The sequence below is a fragment of the Rana temporaria genome, chromosome 2 (genome assembly GCF_905171775.1).
Source record: "Rana temporaria chromosome 2, aRanTem1.1, whole genome shotgun sequence".
NCBI lineage: Eukaryota > Metazoa > Chordata > Amphibia > Anura > Ranidae > Rana > Rana temporaria.
In genome coordinates this window covers 217,072,343-217,099,219 of record NC_053490.1, presented here as the reverse complement: position 1 = coordinate 217,099,219, position 26,877 = coordinate 217,072,343, and the positions used below count along the sequence as shown (strand labels likewise).

The 26,877-nt window shown below is 45.0% G+C and overlaps 1 protein-coding gene across 13 annotated transcripts in view; it reads left to right on the top strand.

The window, feature by feature from the left end:
• MAP4K4 (mitogen-activated protein kinase kinase kinase kinase 4) overlaps positions 1 to 26,877 on the top strand; it is a 219,556-nt gene that overhangs the window by 156,226 nt on the left and 36,453 nt on the right. For 7 of the 13 annotated variants that reach the window (XM_040336422.1, XM_040336417.1, XM_040336424.1 and 4 more), the window contains exons 14-17: positions 12,160 to 12,246; positions 17,962 to 18,195; positions 20,237 to 20,398; positions 26,035 to 26,262. In XM_040336422.1, the coding sequence (XP_040192356.1) occupies positions 12,160 to 12,246; positions 17,962 to 18,195; positions 20,237 to 20,398; positions 26,035 to 26,262 (711 nt within the window). The remainder of the gene's footprint in view (positions 1 to 12,159; positions 12,247 to 17,961; positions 18,196 to 20,236; positions 20,399 to 26,034; positions 26,263 to 26,877) is intronic. The other 6 variants (XM_040336420.1, XM_040336430.1, XM_040336429.1 and 3 more) reach the window with 2 other exon arrangements.

Here is a 26,877-nt window from a genome sequence, read left to right as displayed (position 1 = left end):
AGCCTAGAAGTGTACCTTTAGATTACGGACTCTGATAGTTGTTTTGAACGTGGCCTGATTACACACTGAGTTGTAGCGAATGTGTTCCCAAGGCCAACTAAGGAAGATTTTCTATAGTTGTTGCCACATGGGTAGGTGGTGCGTGCAGCCTACAGACATTGCACTGAAGTTAAACCAAATGAAGATGACTGGAGACTGAGATTACAGCAATGGCTCCTTATTTAGCATGTGTTAATGTGTTTGAATTCTGGTAATGTGATGTCCAGAAGACCCTTGCACACAATAGTTATTATTTTGCTGATGCCGTTCCATGCATACACAGAAATGCATGATGAAATAAGCCAGTTATTACTTTCTTTTCATAACATCATGTTTAGTGTGGTCACTTTACAGTGTATTATATCATTTCTAGTAAAGCTATAAATTGTTCTTAGGGCTCATGCACACGGGGCGTTAAAGAAAAAAAAAAGCTGCAATGCCAGTACCAACGGCAGAAAAAAGCAGCTGTAAAAACGTCCTTTTAGTAGCTTTTTGTATTGTCGATAATGCACGTTTAGCCGCGTTAGGTTTTAGTGGCGTGGAACCCCCATGCCAAAAAAAAAAAATGGCTGCCGAGGCAGCAGCCAAAGGTATGCACATGATGCAGCTGGAATTAAACTCCCTGTTGCTTTTGGTGGGTGCTACCTCCTGCCGATTGCGACCCATTCAAGTAAATAGGGCCATTCTGCAAGCGTCCCGCAACTGCATGTTTATGTGGGATCCAAGGGGTTAAAGCAGGTGGTGCGAAAACACAATGCTGCCTTATTTACTGTACAAGGTTGCAGGGCACTTTCAGAGTGGCCTCATTAACTTGAATAGATTGTTTGGCAGGTGCTACACCTACCAACCATGTGACCGGGCATAAAACTCCTGCTGTAGCTTCTAAATGTGTACACCCCTGCAGGCACACTGGTTATGGTTGGAACGGGGGTTGTAAAAGCATGTCTTTAACGTTGGGGTTTTACCACCCCCAAAATGCAAATGTAAATGAACCCTTACTGTTCTGAGCTCCCTCTAAGGCTACTTTCACACTGATGTGCTGCGGTTTACCTGCACTGCGGGTGCATGCATTTGCGACTTTCCTGGGTTAGATGTGCTTTGCCATAGACTTCTATTATATCCTGCAGGTGTGGTGCACTTTCTGATGGCACACTAACTTCTGCATTCAGCAGTTTTGGTGCGCTTTAAGAAGATGCAGGATATTATGGTCTATGGCTAAGCGCAGCAGACCCACAGAAAAGCTCCAGGTAAACTGCACTGCACCCATGGTGTGGGTAAACTGCAGCACATCGGTGCAAAAGCAGCCCTATACTATTATTCCCATTGTATTGCGTCACACTGACCTGAACATCTCCTCTTTCCTGCTGTTGGCACCACTCTGGAGACCGCTAGCCATGATAAGAGGCGGAGTGCAGTTAGTATCACGCCGCATGGGACAGGAGCCAGCACTACAGAGGAAACATTGACTTGCTCCCTACTACAGCTCCAAATTTACAAGTAGTCATCCGTGGTGGCTCAGCAAGCCCTGACCACCATCTACCAATCACCTGTCTGCAATCTACTGGTAAATAACAATCTACAGGTTGCTGACCCCTGCTTCCCTTTGTCAGGGCAAATATAAGTATTGCTTTTGTGGATTGGCATTCCTATCTTAAAAATACATTGGACAAGTTATTGGCACACTTGGCAATGATATATGATCTTATCTGCTATCACAATTCTGTATTTGAGATTAAGTCATATTTCCTGTTTTGTGTGTCTCATCCTTGCCCCCATGGGATTGTTCTAGCCTGTTCACACTTCATTTTGGCATGAAAATCCTTTTACCACCTGGGTTGCCTCATTCAAGAAGTGGCAAAATGACAGTCTGCATTTGTAGACAGCTACTCTAGGAATTTTGTTGGAGAGATCAAGTGTTAGGAGCTGCCTGGAATTAGGCCATGTAAACCTAGTATATTAAAGAGGAAATAAACCCTGATGGGTTTTACTTCCTCTGTTTCCCTGCAAAGGTAAAGCATAATACATAGTAGCCCATTATGCAACACTTGCCTGCAGGAGAAGCCCGCTATGTCACCGTCTTCCATGCTGGCAGCGAGCATTTATTCTTCACCCCTCCTCTTCCGGGGGCCGCGAACTCCGACTCTGTGACTGGTCGGGGTCGCGTGACTTCACTCCCGCGCATGCGCGCGGGAGCCGCCTTTAGCGGCATGACCCCATCTTGAAACTGCACAGGAAAATTGCAAATGTCTCCAAGACGTGTAGGTTGTAGCTCGCTATACCAGTCTGCTTGACTGTCAACATCCAGCAGTAATACAGTACACCACCCGCAGCACAGTGAGTTTTACACCTGACACTAACCAGGAGCTGTATTTCAGAGAGCTGTGTCTTTCCACTTGATGTTGGCCCCTTGTCATCAGGAAGTGTGGCGGTATCGCTTATATTACTGTATTTATTGGCGTATAACACTCACTTTTTTACCCTGAAAATATCGGGTAAACTGTGCCTGCGTGTTATACGCAGGGGGCTGTGTAAAGTTTTGTTTCCTGAAACTTCCCTCTTAAAGTTAGGGTGTGTGTTATACGCCAATAAATACAGTATATTTCAGAGTACTTCAACCATGAAAAGGAGTTTGATTTTCACTACATCATTTTCATCTAACAGTTGTCTTTTTTAATTCAAGTGTGCATCCAATAAATGTACTATATTGAGCACCATAATTGCCAAAAGTTTCTGGATATATATATATAATCTCAGGGCTGGACATATTTGCTTAGAATCTAGGAGACAGCTAAAAAAGTTAGGAGACAGTTTTTTAAAATTGGCTGTCCAGCACCCAGTACTGCATGTCCGGTGCGTCATAAATATAAATTGCTCGGGCCTGGTGCCAAGCGAAAAAATACCAAAAAAGTAAAAAAAATAAGGTGGCACTGATGAGGCTGCTCTTATGGGCACTGGTTTGCTGTATTGATTGCCACTGATGAGGCTGCGTTGATGGATGCACTGATTAGATGGCACTGATAGGTACTGAAAAGCGATACTGGTGAGCTGCACTGATTAGATGGCACTGATGGGTACTGATAGGCGGCACTGACAGGCGCTACTAATTGGGCTGCGCTGATGGGCACTGACGTGGCACTAATGAGCACTGATGAGGCTGTGCTAATGAGCATTGATAGGCTGCACTGATGGGCGACGTTGATGAGGCTGTGCTAAAAAGGAACCGATAGGCTGTGCTGATGGGCACTGACAGGTGGCACTCACTGATGAGCACCGATATGCGGCACTGATGGGTTGGCTCTGACAGTGGCGTCACTAGGGTTGGTGTCACCTGGTGCAGAAAAAATTTTTCTCTTTCGTTCATAGACGGACACAGCATCCTTTGACCTTAGGGTTATGCTTCTTCCTACCAGGAGATTTAGGCAGAATTCTACAGCACTTAAGGTGTTAAAAACTTTCCTTCATGCCGCTCCTCCCAGGGGGCGTGGCTCCCCCAGGCATAACCCCCACTCTGCTTTAGCAGCCTCAGTTTGTTTCTGCCTAACCGTCAGGAGAGTCAGGCTCTCTCTGGAGTCCTGGACTCTGGAGTTTTTTCTTGCAAATTTTTTTGCATTTTACGAGTTTTTTCCTCGCTTTTTTATTTTATTTTGAATCCTGCGATTCTTCTATCAACAGCCGACTGGGTGACAGGCTGGGTCCTCGACCCTTGTAGTCCCCCCAGGTTCGGCCTTCGAGCGTGTGCCGGCCCTCAGCTCCGCTTTGGGACGTCCACGACAGGCCCCATTGCTCCAGGGGCGGCCGGGGAACTTCGGTTCTAGGGCACACATATGACCGGTCTCTATGGCCTTGTCACAGTGTGTCTGGCTGACAGCCATGCCGTTCGCGGACGTTGGTTCTGTCTGGGATACCTCCAGCCAGGTAGTCGCAGGACAGGTAAGTAGTGGCCCCTTACTCAGGTAAGTGGTCTGGCTGGAATGTTTTCCCTTGGGAGGTCGACTGAGGGTTTTCCCCTGCTTTCCTCTCTCCCTTATTCCTCTCCCTCCTTTCCCCTTTGGGTGACGGCTGTGCAGGGGGTTTTTTTCCCTGGGGCTCATATTTTTTTTTATTTTTTTTTTCACTCGGGTATGGCTGGGGCTGTTCTGTGTCACTGCAGGGGACTGTGGTGGACATTCTGGGCATTTTTGTGTGTGCTGTGTGCTGTTTTGGTGTACTGTCATTTTTGGGTACACTGTCTTTTTAAAACTGCGCAACGGCGGCCATTTTGCCGGAGCCGCGCTTGTATTATTCGGCGGCCATTTTCTTGTGGCCGGCGCCATTTTCAGCACTAGTTCGGCCTCTAGTGGCCGTTTCGGCGGGGAAAAAAGACCGCGAATCATCTGAGGGGACAGACGCAGCGCTGCAGCTTCTCCTCAGCACACACTTGCCTTCACAGACCGCGCTGTACCAGGGGGTGGTGAGTCTCAGGGGGCCCCATACTGTGCTCTAGCGGCCGGGAGGTGACCTGTGGGGGACTTTTTTCCTGCCCTTGGCAGTAGGGGTGAAATGGCAACGGCAATATGGAGCCTGAATCAGGCCCCTCATTTCTTACAATGCCGGAATTAACCCTTAAGCGCCCCTCCCCCTGCCACATCTGTTGAATCGGTGTCGGCTGTCCTGGAGTCTTTTCTCACCAGGTTTGAAGCAGCCAGTGCTCGGTTGGGGGGTAAAAAAGCGCCCCCCCCCGGAGGCTGTTTCTGGGGATATCTCTGACGCAGAATCTGATGCTTCTGGTTCTGTCATGTCAGAGGATGCAGGCTTAACCCACATGGACAGCGAGGATGACTCTGCTGCGGAGTCTGCTGATAAGGAATTTGTTGGAGCTCTTATTACTGCGGTGCGTGAGACTCTTCATTTAGAGGATTTGGCGGAGACACCAGCGGTGTCAGTCCTTTTGGATTCCGCAAACCACCGCGTACCGCTAAGGTATTCCCCTGTGTTCCTTATTTAGACAATATGTTGTATAAGGAATGGGATACACCGCAAAAGGCTTTTACTATTCCTAAAAGCTTTGCTACCGTTACCCCCTGGAGGAGGACTTTTTTAAAAAAGTGGGTCACTCCTCCGTCGGTGGACCCTCCTGTGTCCAGACTGAGTAAGGCTACTACGTTGCCTGTGGAGGGGGCTCCTGCTTTCAAGGACCCCGCTGATAGGAGAGTGGAGGCCGTGGCCCGCTCCCTGTTCTCGGTGGTGGGTTCGGCGGTAAGGCCGGCTCTGGCCGGCGCCCTGGTTGCTCAGACGCTAACTGAAAGGGCGAAGCTCCTGCTGCAGGATCTGGAGGTCTAGGGTGCTTCCGAGTCCTCTAGGGACCTGGCTGAGCAGTTGATTCAGGGTCAGAAGTTTCTCTGCGAGGCGGATATGGATTAGATTCCTTTGCTTTCCAGGGCTTCTGTCTACGCAGTGGTTCTGCGCCGCCTTATATGGCTGAAGTGCTGGTCGGCTGACCAGTACTCAAAAAAGGCCTTGGTAGATTTGCCCTTTAAGGGCGGACGGCTTTTGGGGGCATCCCTGGATGACATCATTAAGGATGCCACTGGAGGTAAGAGCACCTTGCTCCCTCAGTCGGGGAAGGGTAGGGAACCTCGCCGCAAGCAAGGTCCTACTTTTACTACCCCCTAAACGGTTTTTTTTTTCGTGCGCCAGCGCGGCTGGAAAAGGTCCGCAAGGTGCAAAAGCCCTTGCTGCCGGGCGTAAGCGCCCCTGGTTCAAAAAACCGAACAAGCCTGCGGACAAGCCTGCTTCCGCATGAAGGTCTGCCCCCGCCCGGGTCTCGGGTGGGGGGACGGCTTCACGACTTCGTGGATCGGTGGAATTCTCTTCTATCCGACCGTTGGGTTTGCGAGGTGGTCGCCTCGGGGTACAAGATAGAGTTCCTTTCTTGTCCCCCAAACAGATTTTTTTCCATCCAACCTCCAGCTTCCTCCGGATCGTCGGCTAGCCCTGTCCGGGGCTGTCCAGGATCTTCTGGACAGGGGGGTGGTTGTGCCGGTCCCCTCGCTGGAACGGTTTCGGGGGTTCTACTCCAATCTGTTCGTGGTCCCCAAGAAGGGAGGGGTTCGCCCTATCCTGGACCTAAAGGCCCTCAACTCCTTTGTCAAGGTGCAGCGATTCAGGATGGAGTCGGTCCGTTCTATCATGGCGTCCCTCCACCAGGGGGACTTCATGGCGTCCTTAGACATCATGGACGCATACCTGCATGTTCCCGTTTGCACAAGCCACCAAAGGTATCTGCGCTTTGCGATCGGGGAGGACCACTATCAATTCGTGGCCCTCCCGTTCGGGCTGGCGTCGGCACCACGGGTGTTCACCAAGGTGCTCGCCCCGATCCTGGCCTTGCTACGGCAGCGAGGGATCGCTATCGTGGGATACCTGGACGACCTTCTCCTGAGAGCTTCTTCAGGCTCAGAGTTAGAGGAGGACGTGTCCATCACGTGTCGGACTCTGCAGGAGTTCGGCTGGTTTCTGAATCTCAGAAAATCAGTGTTGGTTCCGTCCCAGAGGCTGGAACCCCTGGGGCTGGTTTTGGATTCGGGGGAGACAAAAGTGTTCCTCCCATCGCAAAACCTGCTGACCCTGCAATCTGCAGTGAGACAGTTGTTGACCCAGAAGTGGTCATCTCTTCGCTTCTGCATGCGGGTTCTGGGTCTGATGGTGGCCTCCTTCGAGGCAGTTCTGTATGCCCAATCCACACCAGGGTACTACAGAAGGAGATTCTGTCACGATGGGACAGGGTCCCATCTTCTCTGGATCACCAGATTCGGTTGAGCCATCTGGCCAAGTCTTCCCTGGCATGGTGGCTGACGTCTCCGGTGCTTCGGTCCGGGAAGTCTTTTCTTCCGTGCCGCTGGACAGTGGTCACGACGGATGCCAGCCTCTTCGGCTGGGGGGGCGTCTGGGGCACCCAGTCAGCCCAGGGGCGCTGGACTCGGGAGGAGTCCCGCCTGCCGATCAATATCCTGGAGCTCCGAGCAATCAAGCTGTGCCTTGTCAGGTGGTCGCTGGAGCTACAGGGCCGTCCTGTCAGGATCCAGTCCGACAACGCCACGGCCGTGGCGTACATCAATCATCAGGGCGGCACAAGGAGCTCGGCCGCGGCGACGGAGGTCGCTCACATACTTCGGTGGGCCGAAAGGTCCGTTCCGGCCCTGTCGGCGGTATACATTCCGGGAGTTCTGAATTGGCAAGCCGACTCCCTAAGTCGCATGACTCTGGATCAAGGGGAGTGGTCTCTCCACCCGGAGGTGTTTCAGATCCTGTGCCAAAAATGGGGCACTCCAGACGTGGACCTTCTGGCGTCCCGTCTCAATCGGAAGGTACCACGGTTTGTGGCTAGGTCAAGGGACCCGTGGGCAGACGCGTCAGACGCGTTAGTGGCTCCCTGGGTCAATATCACCTGATTTACGCCTTCCCTCCTCTAAGGCTCCTACCCCGCCTGCTGCGCAGGGTGGAAGCCGAAGGTATTCCAACGATCCTGATCGCCCCGGATTGGCCGCGTCGCTCTTGGTACGCGGACCTGGTACGTCTGGTGACAGACGCCCCCTGGCGTCTGCCTCTGAGGGAAGATCTCCTGTCTCAGGGCCCGATCTTCCATCCTGCTTTACGGTCACTGGCTTTAACGGCGTGGCTGTTGAAAACCAGGTACTGAAGGACCGGGGCCTGTCGGGCCCGGTAATCTCTACCATGCTGCGTGCACGGAAGTCCACTTCTCAAAAAATTTACCATCGTACATGGAAAGCATACATCTCTATGTGTGAGGAGATGAAGTGGCACCCCGTACTTACGTGGTGTCCCGGTTCCTGCTGTTCCTACAGCGGGGAGTGGACCAGGCTCTTGCCTTGAGCACGATCAAGAGTCAGATTTCTGCTCAGGCTGTTTATTTTCAGCGTCCCTTGGCAGCGAATTCTTTGGTTCGCACGTTTGTGCAGGGGGTCCGGCATGTGGCCCCCCCGGTGCGCCCTCCGCTACCTTCTTGGGACTTGAACTTGGTCCTCTCGGCGCTTCAGCGTGCCCCCTTTGAGGACATTCGGGAGATCCCCTTGCTGACTTTGTCGCAGAAGGTGGTCTTTCTGGTAGCTATTACCTCTATCAGACGAGTGTCTGAACTGGCGGCCTTGTATTGCAAGGCCCCCTACTTGGTCATCCATCAGGATAAGGCGGTGCTGCGCCCGCAGCCCTCTTTTCTTCCGAAGGTCGTTTCGGCCTTTCACATTAACGAGGACATTGTTGTTCCATCATTATGTCCTCAGCCGAAGAACCCGAAGGAGGCCTCTTTACATTCTCTGGATGTGGTTCGGGCCCTTCGAGTTTACTTGTCGGCGACAGCTCCGTTCCGGAAGTCGGACTCGCTGTTCGTGTCTGTGTCCGGTCCCAGTAAGGGCCTGGCAGTCTCGTCGGCCACCATTTCCAGGTGGATCCGACAGGTTGTGCTTCAGGCCTACGCCCTGAAGGGGCGGGCGCCTCCCTTTCGGGTCATGGCGCATTCGACCAGGGCGATCGGGGCCTCCTGGGCTTCCGACACCAAGCCTCTGTGTTACAGGTGTGTATGGCAGCGACCTGGTCGTCGTTCCACACTTTTTCAAAGTTTTATAAGGTGGATGTGAGTGCATCTTCTGATGCCTCCTTCGGCCGCAGGGTGTTACAGGCGGCAGTTTAACGTTGGAGTTCCTCCGTTGAGTAACTCCGGTTTTGTTTGGGGTGTAACCTGTTTTTGCTGTGTTATTTTCCCACCCCTCGAATTTTTTTGACACTGCTTGGGGACGTCCCTAAGGTCAAAGGATGCTGTGTCCGTCTATGAACGAAAGAGAAAAAAGGATTTTTGTACTCACCGTAAAATCCATTTCTCTGAGTTCATAGACGGACACAGCACCCACCCCTCCTTTGTTTGTACTGCTTGTTACGAACTGAGGCTGCTAAAGCAGAGTGGGGGTTATGCCTGGGGGAGCCACGCCCCCTGGGAGGAGCGGCATGAAGGAAAGTTTTTAACACCTTAAGTGCTGTAGAATTCTGCCTAAATCTCCTGGTAGGAAGAAGCATAACCCTAAGGTCAAAGGATGCTGTGTCCGTCTATGAACTCAGAGAAATGGATTTTACGGTGAGTACAAAAATCCTTTTATTTCACCCCCTCCTCCACCAACTATAGTCCCCACTCAGTACAGACACCCCACCACTAACTACAGACCCCCCTCCGGCAGTATAGATCCCCTTACTAAGAACAGACCCCTCTTCCAGCCGCCATTAGTAGTAAAAATTTTTTTTATAAAAATGCCATAAAACAATCCCCTATTTTGTAAATGCTATACATTTTGAAACCAATCGTTAAACGCTTATTGCGATTTTTATTTTATTTTTTTTGCCAAAAATAAGTAGTAGAATATGTATTGGCCTAAACTGAGGGGAAAAAACGTTTTTGTTATTTTTTATATCTTTTTTTGGGGATATTTATTATAGCAAAAAGTAAAAAAACATTGAATTTTTTTCAAAATTGTCGCTCTATTTTTGTTTATAAAATAAAAAAAATAAAAACCGCAGAGGTGATCAAATACCATCAAAAGAAAGTCCTATTTGTGGGAAAAAAAGGACGCCAATTTTATTTGGGATCCACGTCGCACCACCGCGCAATTGTCAGTTAAAGCAGTGCCAAATCGCCTGGGGCCTGGTCCTTTACCTGCATATTGGTCCGGGTCTTAAGTGGTTAATATGACAGTAATTTTCTACTTTTGCAGTGCTTTGTGTTGACACTACTTTTTGAATGCAGTGCAGTTGCATTATAATGACATTGAGAATGAAAAGCTCCACAATGCATTGCCTTTTTTGTGCTTCCATGTGTTATGGTAATGTGTGTCCTAATGGAAAGTGGTATTCTTTCTGTTGGTCTGCTAACACTGTCTAGTTGTTCTTCGATGAGTCGCTGAATTTCATTCATATTTTACAGGTACTTTAGGTGCCATAAATTTACCCATTGCTTTACATCATATATTGTACACTTTAGTCCCTGTCCTCAAGGAACTTATAAATTAAAATGGCTTTAAATGCAGATTATATATTCTTGGTATTCAGTAAACTGCTGGAATTATAACTTGTTTTACTTTTACATTTACAGTAGTTGTACAAATGTACAGAAATAAACTGTGCTGCCTATTAGCATGCGTTACTATAAACGGCACAGTTGTCCTCTGTAGAGATGAAATGAATTTCCACATTTGATTCTAGGAAACTAGCGCCACTTAGTGGCCACTTATGAAATATTCCTTATGGCTTAATTTCAACAGAACATAAGGGTTTGTAACCTGCTCCTATTCACCCACCTTCAGTCACGCACTCTGGGGATGTTACATCCAACATTTGATTATCCTAATGCATATTGGCAAGAACCAAGTTACAGAAATACATTATTTTCACACACATTTTTGTTTTTCCATATATGCACATGAAGCCTTTTTAAGGACCAAACATACAATTTGTTAGTAAAGGTCAGCCTTGGTATGATTTATTAAAGATACATGGCTATGAGGTGATCAGTAAAATGTTTGGTTTTCCTGATTTGTAGGATTCAGAGTTTGGGACAGGAGGTGCAGACCATAGGATATAGCCTGAGATGAGATGTTATATTGTGTCTTTCATGAAGAGTACCCCCCATCAAGCAGTGTAAAGTCACTATGCACGCCAAGTAGAAATGTACGTGCTTTAGGTCAGGGGTGGCCAACCAGTGGCCCACGACCTCCTCCTCTGGAATGGAGGGTTGGTAAGCCCAGATCGCAGGTTGGCGACCCACCATACCACAGCATCAGTGTTGTGAATGAAGCTGGTGGTAGAGGAAGAAAGCGGCTGCAGAGCAGACCCCCATAAGCCAATGCTTCCTGTACAGCGCTGGCTTTTGCCACAGGTGGAGTCTATGGCAAAGCTCAGTTAATCCACAGGATAGACACAGGTGCACTATGCTGCACCTGCGGTGTGGGTAAACTGATGTGTGAAAGCAGTCTTGGGCCCTTTTCACACGATTGGCCCAACCAAATGGGACCCTTAATTCACCTCTATAGAGCGACAAATGTCCGTTTACGCATGCCTACCTCAATCAGAAAAACAGAAGAGCATTCATCCCCTTTCATCTGGGTGGATAGGAGGGCCCATAGAGTAGCCGTGACCTGTCATCTGCCTGCTCCGTTCATTGTGGCCCTCAACTGGTTTCCAAGTTGCTTAAGTGGCCCCTCGCTCTTCGAAAGGTTGGGCACCCCTGCTTTAGGTATTGCTAATGTGCTCAGTGCTCCTCTTATTTTTGGAAGGAATATGATGTTAATACACACATTCCGGAGTGGAGATTTGCTTTACCACAGACATATCTGAAGAATGTGTCTGGCTACCTATAGAACATGTTCCTTATCACATCAGAATATGATGGCATCAATCTAATGACAGATGTCCATGGCTACTGGTGTTTCAAACATTATTGGAAGTTTGTTATTTTTTGTTAATCTCTGCTGATAAAGTTGCCAGTACGAGCAGACAGTTACTGAAAAGAAAGATCAATGGAATCTGAAGGTGCTCACCAGCTTCTTTGCAGTTCAATGAGAACTACAAGTGGTCTGCTGTGGCGACCCACTTTTTTGTTTGTTCATCCAATGGAAACTGTAAATGAATGACGTAGCTGTGTGGGCAGAGCCCTGCACAACCGTGCTGTTTTCAAATTGTGACAGCGGGTGCAAGGAGAATATCCCCCATCCACTGTCAGAGTGGGAAGTGCTGGTGATTAAAGGTGGGTGAATAGGAGTATGTTACACCCTAAATATGGGTGTAACATGTAGTTGGCACTTCCATCTAGCAGCACTAGGGTCGCCGGCTGGAATCGAACCACGACACTACCTGCCTGGAGTTTGCTTATAATCCCTGTGCCTGTGTGGATGGTGCAAGGGTCTGATAGTTATGAATTTGCCAGATCTTAGCTTGGCTAATCAAGAGTGATTACTTTATTGCCTTTTGCACAGTTCCCAACATTTAGGTCCCTATGTGTGTAGCCAGCTTTACAAGAATAAGGATTGCCATAAAATGCTCAAGTTCACAAACCCTAAAGTCTCTGAAATGTTTGTTTGACAGGAGTACATCAGACGACAGCTGGAAGAGGAGCAAAGGCACTTAGAAATCCTTCAGCAGCAGCTGCTTCAGGAGCAGGCCATGTTACTGGTAAGAGTGCAGTGATCTGGTGCTGTAGCTAATAAGTTGGAAGGTCAGCTTTGTTCAAGCACAGCTGCACAAGCTGTGCAAACAATTGGCTGCTTTGGGGACGGGGTGTTTTGTCAGGGAATCGGATTGACAGGCACAGCTACATCTATGCATTGTTTGAGGGAGCTGTACTTAGAACATCACGAAAATTCCATCTTGAAGCTGGTGTCAAGTTTGGTGAAAATATAAACAAAGATGCTTCTCAACCTTAAGACACACCTGCTAACAAAGGCACCAAACACGATTAGTCGCTGTGGCAATATTGGGGGTGTTAAAGAAACACAAGTAGCATTGTGAATTTTGTTGTCTGCTTAAAGTGAATTACATGACATCAGATTCTGATGGCTGCATACATTTGTTGGTGCTTCTCTACATTGCCCTGGTATCAAGTCAGGTTCAGTTTAAATGACTTGCAAATATCAGGTCATATATTGGTGACCTTGTTTCTGCTCCGCTCAGTTTTGCAGAAATTTCATCTAGGAGCCTGGATTTGCCTCTTCTATGTAAGTGTTGGCAACAATAAGGAAGGTTCCTGTGAGGAAATATTATTTCATAATCATCAGAGCAAAGAAATTTTACATCTTCCTGCTGCCGTTTCCTTTAGGCTCATTTCATGCTACTGCAGCCTACAGTGCGACTTTGCCAGGCGATTTGCTGTGACATAAGTACTACTTTAATGCAACTTTTCAGTGAGGCAGAGGCTACACTACAGGGAATGCCTGTGTAGTCTTCCTGTAATGTCAGATGCAAATCGCGTCACTCTAGATAATTCGACTTGGAGGTGACTTCCATTAAAGTCTATGGGCACAAGTCTGATAGAAGTTGCCTTGAAGTAGAACAGGAAGCTGTGTCGCATGTCAAATCCCAAGTCACAGAAGTTTGAACCGAGCCTTAACCACTTCACCTCTGGAAGGTTTTACCTACTTCCTGACCAGGCCATTTTTTGCAGTACGGCACTGGCTTGCTTTAAGTGACAATTGCGCAAGCGTGCGATGCTGTACCAAAATAAAATTGATATAATTTTTTCCACATAAATAGAGCTTTCTTTTGATGGTATTTGATAACCTCTGCAGTTTTTCTTTTTGCGCTATAAACAAAAAAGCAACAATTTTAAATATATATATATATATATATATATATATATATATATATATATATATATATATATATAAAATCCTTACTTTCTGCTATGAAACATTCCCAATAAAATACAAATAAAAATTCTTCACTAGTTTAGGCCGATACGGTATGTATTCTGCGACATATTTTCGGTAAAAAAAAGTCCCAATAAGCATTTATTGATTGGTTTACGCAAAAAGTCATCGTGTCTACAAACTATGGGTTAGATTTATGGCATTTTTATTTTTTACTATCTATGGCGGCGATCAGTGATTTTTAGCGTGACTGCGATGCGGCGGACAAATCTGACTTTAAGTGACACTTTTTGAGGACCAGTGACACAATACAGTGATCAATGCTAATCCCTGTATAAATGACACTGGCAGGTAAGGGGTTAACATGGGGGGGAGATCAACAGGTTAAGTGTGTCCTAGGGAGGTGCTTTCTAACTGTGGGTAGGAAAGAGTATTACACTGGAGGAAAACGGATCTTGTTCAAGCTTGACTGAAACAAAAGATCTCTCTTCCTCACTGCCAGATCAGTGGTGTGCCTTGTTTACATAGGCACACCGCTGCTCCGTGTCTCCTGTGAACAATCGGCAGATCGCGACGGCTGCCAGACCCGCTGACAGGCTCACGCTGTGTCCAATCACAGCGGGAGCAGGGGCTACGGCGGCACACACACACCCACAAGCATGTATAGGTACGGGATTTTGCGCAGCCAAGCCGCCCTGCTGCAGTATATGTACGGTGGGCGGTCCGAAAGCGGTTAATGTAGAACTATAGGCAAAACTTTTTCCTTTTTTTTTCATTTTGAATAGATTTTCTTGACCATCTTTGTCGCATTTTCTTTCATTTCCTGTCCCATAACCATGCAGGAAGTGAGAGGAAATCTGTGCAAATTAAGGGAATTCCTTGGGGACCCCCAGATCACAAGAACCTAGTGTCCCCAATAGAAGATTTCCCATCCATTACATTTCTGGGGACAAACCAAAATGTGGGACTTCCTTTACGTTCACTTTAAATGATAATGGTAAACAGAACAAAGAGTGAATCTCCTGTCAATTGTTATTGCTGTCTATGCTCCTGTGAAGGGGTTATTATCCCTCTCCACTCAATCAAAACCCCCCAAAAATGTTTTGCCTTTTTAATTATATTATAATAATTTAGTTACAAATGCATTCTATTTTTAAAACCTTAAAAAAAAAAATTTGACGCTTGCAAACTCCTCAGATTTAAGCACTTGATACCAAACACGCTGTTTAATTTAATTCGTCCCTTCTATTTCTGTGTGTGGATTATGGCACTGTCAATATTTATAATAAGAAAAACATCCAAGTACTTTTTTCATTATCGGTATACAGCTGTCACATGACCTAGATCTTTTCCAGTCTGTTAGCAGGGAAACTTAAGCAGGAGGAGCTTCTAGTCCTGGTCACATGTTCAAAAAAAAATAAAAAATTTGGAATACGGAGTAAAAATAACTAAATGATATCAGTAAACTGGTTTAAATTGTCATATAAATCTATATTTGAAATCGCATTTTTCTTTTGTGGAAATAACATGATGTGGTCAGATTTCCACCAGTCATGGACTGTGTCACGCCCCTCCAGCCTGTGTCTTTAGAATAAGAGGGAGATGAAGCCTCCAGTAATCTACATGTAATATTTTGCCCCATTGTGGTTAGCTGGTTACTGGGCATTGAGGGAGAGGGAGTGGGCTGTCATTTACCACTGTGTATACACCCACATGTGTGACTCTATAGTCATATGGGCTGCTCAGGTGTAATAGGGAGGAAATGCTCAACATAGAAACTCACTGAACACTGAGCATGTGCAGAGTTTCCAACACGGCTGCAAAATCCATAGCTGAATTGGGGACATAAACAGAAGGTTGAGATGGAGAACAGCAGGATCAACCAGGATTTTTGTAGACTAAAGAAAACAAATCTCATAGTGATGGGGTATGAACAACATGTAATACACCATGTATTCGATGGTTTTTATGATGTGGGTTTAGTGACACTTTAAAACTCCACAACATAGAAATTTGTGACATAAAGAATTCTGCAAATAGACTAGCCTGGGCCCTAAACACTTGTGATCTGTTGCATGTTTAACCACTTGCTGCCCGCCCTATAGCAAAAAGACGTTGGCAAAGTGGTTTCAATATCCTGACTGGACGTCATATAACGTCCTCAGGATATTGAGCCTCTGCATGCCCCCCGGTGCGCGCGTCGCGGTGATCGTTGTTGCAGACTCTTTACCACGTGAGACTGTTTACCACGTGATCAGCCATGTCCAATCACGGCTGATCACGATGTAAACAGGAAAAGCCGGTTATCGGCTTTTCCTCACTCGCGTCTGTCTGACGCGAGTAGAGGAGAGCCAATCGGCTGCTCCTCTGACAGGGGGGGTTTGTGCTGATCGATTATGAGCACAGCCCCCTGAGGATGCCCACCACCAGGTATGCCACACTAGACCACCAGGAATGCCAATCAGTGCCCACAATGGATGCCAATCAGTGCCCACAATGGGCATCACTGATTGGCAGGCATTGTTTGGCACTGATTGGCATCCATAAGTACAGTACATGCGTGTCACCTATCCTTGCCGCCTATCAGTGCCCATCCGTGCCGCCTATCAAATCCACCTGATCAGTGCCACCTCATCGGTGCCCATCAGTGCCGCCTTATCGGTGCACATCAGTGAAGGAGAAAACGTACTTATTTACAAAGTTTAGGAAAGGAAACCAAAAAAAAAGCATTTGTTTTTCTAAATTTTCGGTCACGTTTTTTATTTTTTTTTAGCAGAAAATAAAAATCCCAGAGGTGATAAAATACCACCAAAAGAAAGCTCTATTTGTGGGAACAAAATGATACAAATTTAGTTTGGGTACAGTGTAGCATGACCGCGCAATTGTCATTCAAAGTGCAACAGCGCTGAAAATTGGTCTGGGCAGGAAGGTGTATAAGTGCCCTGTATGGAAATGGTTAATAACTGGTTACATGGTTATTTATTTATATGTTGGCAGTCATGCTATTAATTGTCCCTATCAGAGTCGCAGATAAAAATTGTCCTCTTTGGAGACCATAAAAACCTGACCGTTTCTAGCCCTTCTCCACCATACCCAAAGCTCAAAAACAATTATCCCATTACTTCAGTTTGATAAGCCAGTACCAAACAAAACAGCCACACCCTGGTCTAAGGGTTGCCATACACATAACAATCTGACCACGTAATCAACTTTAGATCTACTAATGCTATCTTGTATCTGCATTACTTAAAGCGGGGGTTCACCCTATCAACGAAAAAATTATTTATTTTTTTCTTTTACCATAAAATCAGGCATTGTAGCGCGAGCTACAGTATGCCTGTCCCGAATTTTTTACCCCCGTACTCACCTTGTACTCGTAGATCGAAGATACCGGGGAATGGGCGTGCCTATGGAGACGGAGGATGATTGACGGCCGGCTCTGGCGCGTCACGCTTCTCCGGAAATAGCCGAAATAGGCTTGGCTCTTCACGGCGCCTGCGCATAGCCTGTGCGCAGGCGCCGTGAAGAGCCGAGACCTACTCCGGCTGTCTTCGGGGAGAGTGACGTGCCAGGGCCGGCCGTCAATCATCCTCCCTCTCCATAGGCACGCCCATTCCCCGCGGGAGCCGAAATCTACGATGTCCGATTTACAAGGTGAGTCCGGGGTTAAAAAAATCGGGACAGGCATACTGTAGCTCGCGCTACAATGCCTGTCTCGATGGTAAAATCAAGCCAGTGAGGGTGAACTACCGCTTTAAGCTATCCAATCAGTTTGTATCCAATCTGTCAGGTCCTCGCACTACATATTTGTTGGTAGGTGTAAACTTGTAAGGCTTCATTCCCGCAGCCCAGTGTGAACCTGGGCTAAAGAAGAGTAAAGTTGATACATATAGTACAGCACAGCTTTTACTGATCTTCCTGCATGTTATGATTTGCATACCCCTTTTTTTTTGGTTGACCGAATATGGATATGTATGAATTACTGGTTTTATTTCTCCTTTGTAACCACTGGCTATTCTTAAGGCTCCATTCACACTTGTGCGACTTGTCATATGACTCATGGACGCATGATGAGTCGCAGCCCAGTCTTCAATGGCAACTTGGTATGACTTAAATTTGCAGCGACTTTGAATAGGTGCCTGCAGTACCTTACACTATCTGGATCAAAGTTGCTGAAAATCGTGCGACTTTGCAGTTACCCAAGTGTGAATGGGATCTAAAGGAATTCTGTACTAAGAGTCAATATGTAGGCTGCTCTTACTGACCGCAACCTTTTGAAAATGAAAAGTGCTTGGCTGCCATGCTAGAGCAAATGCTATGAGGTTTGGAGTTACTGATTTAGAACAGGTATGCAAATCAGTATATATGGTTTATTTACCTGCTTTTTCTGGATCAGTGACCCAAATTATAGAAAACCAATGTGTTTTCCTTTTTTTTTTTTTTTTTTAACCATGCTTTAACATGGACATTATCTTTGTGGCTGTGCATAATTAGATCTATTCACACAGATTTACATTTTCAGGAATACAGGTGGAGGGAGATGGAGGAACACAGGCAAGCAGAACGGCTTCAGCGTCAGCTGCAACAAGAACAGGCTTATCTCATGTCTTTACAGCATGATCACCGATCGCAACCACCACAGCCGCAGCAAGCCCAGCCTCAGCAGCCCTCTTTGCCACATCAAGATAGGAGCAAGCAAACTTACCATGGCCCAGAGACTAAAGCCCACTTCGACCAGACGGAACGTGTGCGAGAGGTGATCCTTGGTTTGGTTAACTGGTTTGATGTAGAATGTTTCTTAGGCAGTACGACACATACATTTATTACGCAGAAGAATTGAAGGAAAATTTAGGTGTGGGAATTGTATGTGGTAAACTTATGCCATGAATAGAGCAGGATTGTGCATGCTCTTGTGCTACTTTCACACTGGGGCGTTATCGATAAAGCGGCGCCCGCCTCTCGACGGGGCGCTTTTAACCCTCGCTAGCGGCCGAATAAAGGGTTAAAAGTGGCACTGCCACAAAGCACCACCAGAGCGTTTTGTAAGCTCTTTGGCAGCAGTGCCCATTGATTTTAAGGGACATGGGCAGTGGAGGAGTGGTGTATACAGCGCTCCCGCACCGCCCGAAAGATGCTGCTTGCAGGACGTTTTGTAACCTCCTGCAAGAGCACTGCCCCAGTGTGAAAGCACTCAGGCTCTCACACTAAGGCTGCAGGGAAGGCGTTTTTCAGGCAGTATTTTTAGCCCAAAAGCGCCTAAAAAACACCCCAGTGTGAAAGGGATCTTATACTTCACTAGTCTAAGTCCAGAAGCAATAAAGTGCATTGAAACCCAAAAATGTGATATATTGCAGTTTACTAGACCTTAGATGTGATGCCTATAGTCATTCTTTTCCCCCTGCTGTTTTCCATTATTTTTACCTAGCAATTTTATAGGATTACCAGGTGAAATCACGGTTTGTGCTTTCAGTTTTTCTCACAGGAAGTATGTTCTTGTATCTCACAAGAACATTGCATTTCTGGCAAAATCGATGGCTATTTTCTTTTCCTTTAGATATTGCGGCTGCATTATTTTTTATTTTTCAGACTGAGCACTAGTAAGCTGCAATAGATTGGTGTATCCTTTAAATTGTACAGTATGTCTAGACAAAAAAATATGTATTTGTATTTAGAATATCTCTGCAGTACCTGAACATTTCCCATGTTTTCTGTTTAAGGAAGAACGCCTGGAATTGCAGTAATTTAAAAAATGTGCTGGCTTATAGGGCATACTGTAAGTCCCTGAAAGTGCATCTTATGGCTTTTATCTCTGTCATTTACATTTTTCCTCAAGGCTGGGATTACAGCTATTGCTATACTTTGGCTCTGTAAAACTGGACCCTCAGGTTGGCAAACATACAGCTGCAGAGTCCACAACAGCCTCTCTGCCTTCTCATCCTCTTTTTGCCTAGTCATTGAAGACTTTGTATTCTATGAATCTATTCATAGAATACAAAGTCTTCTGTGAGTGGACAGTAAAGGGGAAGGGCAGGCAGTGTGGCTGCTGTGTAGTAGAACATCTTTCCTGTCCGAGCACAGTAAGTACACCTCATTGGACTTTAGCCAGCTATAGACAGTTCAAATCCTGGCTAGTTCAGTAGGGACTGGCCGATTATTTGATCTATGATTGTACCCAAGTCGATCCATTTGGGTACAACCAGCATGTCGGATTTTTCATGCAATTATTGCCAGTGGCTATAGCCGCTAGCAATAATCATGTGTTCAGGGATGGCTCCCCGTGGTTACAAGAAAGGAAAGGTTGGCTTTACCCTCTTCTGAGCCAGCACAATTTAATAGCACTTATTTTCTTGGAGACGTTTTTTGATAACATTGCAAATACAGAAAGATACCTGTTGACACTGCTATTAAGCTTCTACATTTCTGCAGTAAGTGGACAGAATTGCATCTGCTGCCTTGACATGCCACTCTGCATCTCCACAGCACAAGGGGGGGTGTTCTGTAGTGCAGTAGGGGCAGATGACACTGCTTGTTGTTTCTGTGCAGCAGATGCAGTCTTGCCATCTCACTACAGGAATTTATAGGCATTCTGGATTTCTGACAGAATCGGGTATAGGTTTTTAAAAATAGAAAACATGTAATGTGAAAAAGTAAACTGGTTTATTTTGTTTTGGGCAATACATAACACTTTTTAATATGGCCCATACAGACATCAGCGGCCCCTTATCAATACCTGATAATAAATACTAAAGTTCTGCATGTGTAAGGATGCAACATTTATGTATTTTGTTGTGATTTAGGCTGAAGAGCGTCTTAGGAAAGCTACCAAAGGCTCTCCTGAAGCACAGTCAAAGCAAGCAGGGAGAGTGTTGGAGCCATTAGTGCCTTCGAGATCGGAGTCTTTTTCCAATGGGAATTCTGAGCCTGCTCAGCCTGCCATGCATAGGCCAGTGGAACCTCAGGTATGACGGTACTAATGAGAAACGCTACAGCTATCAGTGGGAGTCTTTCTTGTGAAATATGCTTACTGTGGCAATCTGCAAATTCAAAGTATGTTATTTTTATCTTCAGCTAAAAGCAGTACTGTTTCTGCTCATTGTATTAAACTAAAGGTTCTTTGTTTTTGAGCTGACAACTTCACATCTGAATATATGACTCCTGATCCTTGCAGAATCGTACAGACATAGTAATTTAGAGAAAATGTGTCTTTACTCTGAAGTAGCACAATATGGTTATTTATTGCTTTGAATCTGTAAGTGGCCTAATCCCAGCCCATAACTCTCATATCCCGTGCTGACCTTTTTTTTATTACTAATTATTCCTGTACATAACATGTGTTCACATGTGCTGCAAATATCTCTACCGTAATGTCAGAAGTTCTGTAGCAAGTCCGCTTTCTCTATTTACTGTTATGTAGTTGAATGATTTTATGGATTGAAGATTTGTCCTACAATAGGGTGAAAGGCACACTGTGGAGAAGTTAGCAGGCACTTATTATTATTATTCTTATTATTTATTATTATTATTATTTAGGTATTTGTATAGCGCCGTCAATTTACGCAGCGCTTAACATATACAATGTACATTCACATCATCAGTCCCTACCCTCAAGGAGCTTACACAATCTAAGGTCCCTAACTCGCATTCATATACTAGGGCCAATTTTTTAGGCAGAAGCCAATTAACCTACCAGCATGTCTTTGGAGTGTGGGAGGAAACCCACGCAGGCACAGGGAGAACATGCAAACACCAGGCAGGTAGTGTCGTGGTTGGGAATCGAACCAGCAAGCCTTTTTGCTACTCACTACACCACTGTGCTGCCCGTATAAGATGTTTGGTGTCCAATGATGGCAATCAATGTAATATGGTCTAGCTGATCTTCCCTGAAAGATCATTTTTAATGAATTTGGACATATCCATCATAGGAATTAAATAAAAATGTAGAAAAAAAAATCTTTTCCAGTTTTTTTTGATTGGAGAAGGGTAATAAACCCACCAGAACACACTGATCAGTGTTTGAAGCCATTGATCCCATCAAGTTTTCTAGCATGTCCCTTCAACCAGCTTCTGTTGGAAAGAGCTGAAGGCTCTAACTGAATATTGTCTGGCTCCTGTGTACCCAGCCTTGCTCTACTAAGAAAAAAGTGTCTTACTGCTTTTGTTTTTATTAATTTTACTTTCTGTACTGGCGTGTCATTGTCGCCAACTCAGAAAATATTTCACTGGGTTACAGAGAACATTTGCTCTCTCCAAAGCTATAGATAATCTTCATTTGCCATTGATCATTTGGATCATTTCCTATACACCAACACGCTGGACAAAAAATCAAAACCAGAAGTATTTTTTTAGGAGAAGATGGTAAACCCATTTCATGATGCTTACTTGCTTTTGCAAAGCACTAGCAGCTGCTTAAGGCCACTCTGATATTTTAAAAGCTTCTTTGAAATCAGGGTGAAATAATAATGGGTCAAAAAATATTATCAAAATATTAACATGTTAAAGCCCAAAATCAAATTTGTATATATTGTAGCTTTCCTTTGTTGTCTCAACATCGTTAAAGACATGTATATAACCTTACATTCTGCATACTTCCAACATTTACAGTATGCTGTTTTTTTTTTTTTTGCTGTACATACTGTATTATTGCTATTTTCCACCTGGCTTCCGGGTGCTCACTCCCGCAGGAGTAGGCGTTCCTATGCAGAGGCGCAGTGTCATGTGGGAATTCGCCCAGATGATTGATGTCTTGAGAAAAACTTCCCCCCGGCAAATAAGGCGTGTCACGAGTTTCCGAAAGTAGCCGAACTGTGAGTCGGCTCTATACGGTGCCTGCGCACCGACTAGGAGCCGTGTAGAGCTGACTGCGCAGGCGCCGTATAGAGCCGACTCGCAGTTCGGCTACTTTCGGAAACACGTGACGCGCCTTATCCGCCGGGGGAAAATTTTTCTCAAGACGTCAATCATCTGGGCGAAGTCCCACATGACACTGCGCCTCTGCATAGGAACGCCTACTCCCGCGGGAGTGAGCACCCGGAAGCTGGGTGGAAAATAGCAATAATACGGTATGTACAGCAAAAAACAAACGGCATACTGTAAATATTGGAAGTATGACAATTGTAATGTTTTATATACATGTTTTTAGGGTGAACCTCCGCTTTAAGTTGTCTTTGCGTAATACACAGAAGAAAGGCCCAGCAGTCTACTAATAAAGGGTCTGGAGGATATTCGTTATAAGGAAAGGTTGCGAGCACTTAACTTATTCTCTCTGGAGAAGAGACGCTTGAGGGAATATGATTTCAATGTACAAATACCATACTGGTGACCCCACAATAGGGATAAAACTTTTTAGCGGAAGGGAATTTAACCGCTTGCCGAGCGCCGCACGACTAAATACATCAACAGAATGGCACGGCTGCGCAAAAGGATCGGCATTGTGGACGCGTGCCGCCGGCGTTCAAATACCACCAAATGACAGCTCCATTTGAGGGGGAAAAAAGGACAACCCTTTTGTTTGGGAGCAACGTCACATGACTGCGCAATTGTCAGTTAAAGCGACGCAGTGCCGAAACGCAACAAGTGGCCTGGTCTTTGCCCAGCAAAATGGTCCGGGGCTTAAGTGGTTAATAAGACCCGTGGCCATTCACTAAAATTAGAAGATAAGTGGTTTAACCTTGAACTGCGTGAGGGTTTGTTACTGTAAGAGCGGTAAGGATGTGAAATTCTCTTCCACAGGTGGTGGGTTCAGTGGGGGGCATCAATGGTTTAAAAAAACTATAAGATGAGCACCCAAACGACCACAACATACAGGAATATACAATGTAATACTGACATAAAATCACATGCATAGGTTGGACTTTATGGACTTTTTTAGTTTTTCAACCTTGCCAACTATGTTACTTTGTTGTTGCTGTTGTCACGTCAAATGTGATCTTTTGCCTTCAACACTGCCTGTCTGCTGCTGCTCCCCAGACATGTGGCATAGGTGGCACACCATTAGTCTGGTGTGTCCTTTAGAACTTGTCTGCCTGGAAGGCCCTGCTGGTAGTAAAACTATTGACAGCATCGTTTTGCACTTCATAAATGCTTGAAATCTCTGGCAACACAACAAGCCAATGTAGCATGTCTGGGTTTTTTTTTAGCTTACCAATCCCTAAATGGGGTGGTAGCACTTCTGTCTCGGGTGTCTTTACTCCAATTTGAGGTGTTATGGAGACACAATTGAACAGCAGCATTGTCAATCTGTGGAGAGGGTAGTGTTAGGCCAGCCATAGACTGTTTGAATCTCAGCCTGTTTAGCAGGAACTGGTCGAGATTCAAAGCATGTATGGGCAGACTAAAATTTACCCAATTTGATTGATCGATCAACTTGGGCACAACCAGCCTGCCAGATATTACATGCAATTATTGCTAGCGGCTGTTATAGATGCTAGCAATAATCACGGTTTTCTCCTGGGGGGGGGGGGGGGCAGGGCAAGAACAGGAGCACACACTAGCTCAGTGGGAGGGATTACCCTGTCAACACGGTCTGTGTTGATAGGGGGGGGGGGGGGGGGCGAGTTGAGTGATTTTTTTTTTTTTTTTAAAGAGAATCTCTGTTTAAAGCCACCCTTTGATGCACTAGCAGATTTAGATGCATGTGTCTAATAAATTAAGGCTCAACTCCAGCTAACTATTTTTAAAAATCATCGGATCTGATCTCTGGGTAATGGGTAACAACTCTACTTTTTTTTCACATGCAATCTCTTTTGTACTGTATGTACAATTCCTATAATTTGTCTAAATAGTACACAATACCCTTCATGATTTTACTACATCTAAATAGGGCAAACGTGTGTTTTGTTTGAAGCTGTGCATAGTGGCATTCTTCTTCTTTTTTTTTTTTTATATTCACTTCAAAGCAGAAATGGTAAATGTCAGTGGGAAATAAGCTTCAGATGTTTTTGAAATGGTTTCGTCTTTGGCCTTAGGAGGGGTTATTAAAATAAGAGCAGGATAACATGACCTTATTCTTAACACAGTGAAACATTCTTAATGAAAACTTGTTCCAAATATGGGCAGTTCACTAAATGAATGAGCAGTATATTGATCATTATATCCACATATGTAAGCTACAGTTGCTGAAAAAAACATTGACAGGTTTCGGGTGCAGACATGTACAGATGCTTGCACATACCTGTATTCAGCCCCCAATTCTGATCAGGCAAGACTCTGGCACTACACGGTAGTGCCAAAGTTTACCCAGCTACTTTCATCTTCTACGCATTGCTTGTGGGCAGTGAAGTAGGGCATTATAGTGATTACCAGTAGGTATGCCTGGAAGATTGAAAAACTAAGCAAGCTCTGACACTACCTGGAAATATTATCCAACGGTTGTCACCACACACCAAGGATAAAAAATTGGCCCGGGGGCACAGGGAAGACTGTAGTGCATATAAACCAAAAGAGAGCGGCACTCATGGGTCTTGAAAGGTTAACGCACAATGGCGGTTTAATTTGACGTTTCGACGAGACATCTCATCTTCCTCAGGAGCTTGTGCCTCGTTGAAACTGAAATTAAGCCGCCATAATGCATTTATCTTTCAAGACCCGCGAGTGCCGCTCTTTTTTGGTGTGTGTATGTGTGTGTGTATATATATGTATGTGTGTGTGTGTGTGTGTGTGTGTGTGTGTGTGTGTGTGTGTGTATATATATATATATGTGTATATATATATATATATATATATATATATATATATTTACACACATACATTTACCAAAATTCCCCCTAGAAGTGGATATGTTTTTTATAACTAGCAAATCTTAAAAAATTTTGACGGAGGAGGTTGAATGTTAAAGTGGAACTTCACTCTCCCAATCAACGTTGACTGTTTAATCCTCATGTTAGCATTAGTAAACGGATAGGAAAGTATATTATATTTACTAGTTTTAAACTTTTTTTTTTTTTTTTCCATTTCTTCAATTAGTTTTTGGTTTCTTGCCCAGGAAAACAATGTCATACATCCTAGGAGTCTTCAGGAGAAAGGAGGGGTTTTCTTAGCCAAGCGCACTCTCCTGCATGCTTGAGCGAAGAACCGTTTTTTTTTTTCAAATTGACTTCACACAAAAAAGTATAGGGATATGGATGAATGGGGGAGTTTACTTTCAATATTAAAAATGATTTAAATGGCGTTTTTTGGTTTGTGGCGCTCAGATACAGTGAAGATCCACTTTAATTACTTTTCCAAGACTTGTGTAAAATATAAACCTCATCCTTCCTTCTGCTTCCAGTTAAAGTAAAATCTCAGTTTTATTTTAAAATGTTAAGCTGTACATGTATGGTATTATGTGCATGTACAATCCGTTTTTTTGCATATACAGTATAAGGCTTTACTACTATGAAATACTGTGCATGATGCCTTGTGCTAAATAACATTAACATAAGATCAACCATTGTTCACCTTTCATCCCCAGTTACTTCTCCCTTACAACTGTGTCAGTGAGCCTGCCTTTTTGTCTTGTTTTTCATCCTTGTCTGACTTTTAAAATTCTTACACCAGAATAAAAAGTCAGCAGTGTCAATACACCATGTAAATGTTTTATGTCTTGTTTTTTTGTAAGGTACAATGGTCTCATCTGGCATCCCTCAAGAACAATGTTTCCCCTGTCTCGCGATCCCATTCCTTCAGTGACCCTTCTCCCAAATTTGCACCTCATCTACGTTCTCAGGAACCACACCCACCCCCCCGCAGTGACGTTCTAAGTCAAAGTTCTGACCCCAAGTCTGAGACTCCTGAGCCCAACCAAAGGGTTTGGGCTCGATCAGACAGTGAAGAGGTGCCTCCAAGGGTAAGGAGTAGAAGTAGTAATGTACAAAGCTTTTGTACATGCAGGTGGAGGTAGCACCTGAAACCAATAGAGAATGTTTGTGCATGGTGGATGTTAAGTCATGTGAGTGACCTCCATGATTTTGCTACACAATGGCTATATACATTTAGTGTACAATAACTGCAGACTGTTTTGCTGACAATACTTCGGCAATTAGCATGTGACACTTACGTGACTTGTCATTTTGCGGCTGATAGAAATATAGCAGAGCTTCTTTTTACATAGGCATTCTTGAAGTACAGGTTTTCCTGTTTACTTTGTCTACTGACATCGCTAACTAGGAATAATCTGATCATTTAGATCCATTTAATTCTTCAATTTCTAGAACACAGGAGCCTTTGCCTTATGGTATACTATGATGGTTGTGTTTAAACTATATGACCATTTTGCCTAGTCCTGCAGTGATTTGAAGCTACACAAAAAGTGACTTTTAGTTATTGTATGTACTTCAGTCTATTGATCTGTAAATCCATGCTCTTAGCTTGAAATACTTCAGTATAGTTTAATTTTAGACCTCCATTTCTGTTTGTTTGGAGCAGAACAGTTTATGCCCATTATGTGATGTCATGCGAGTGT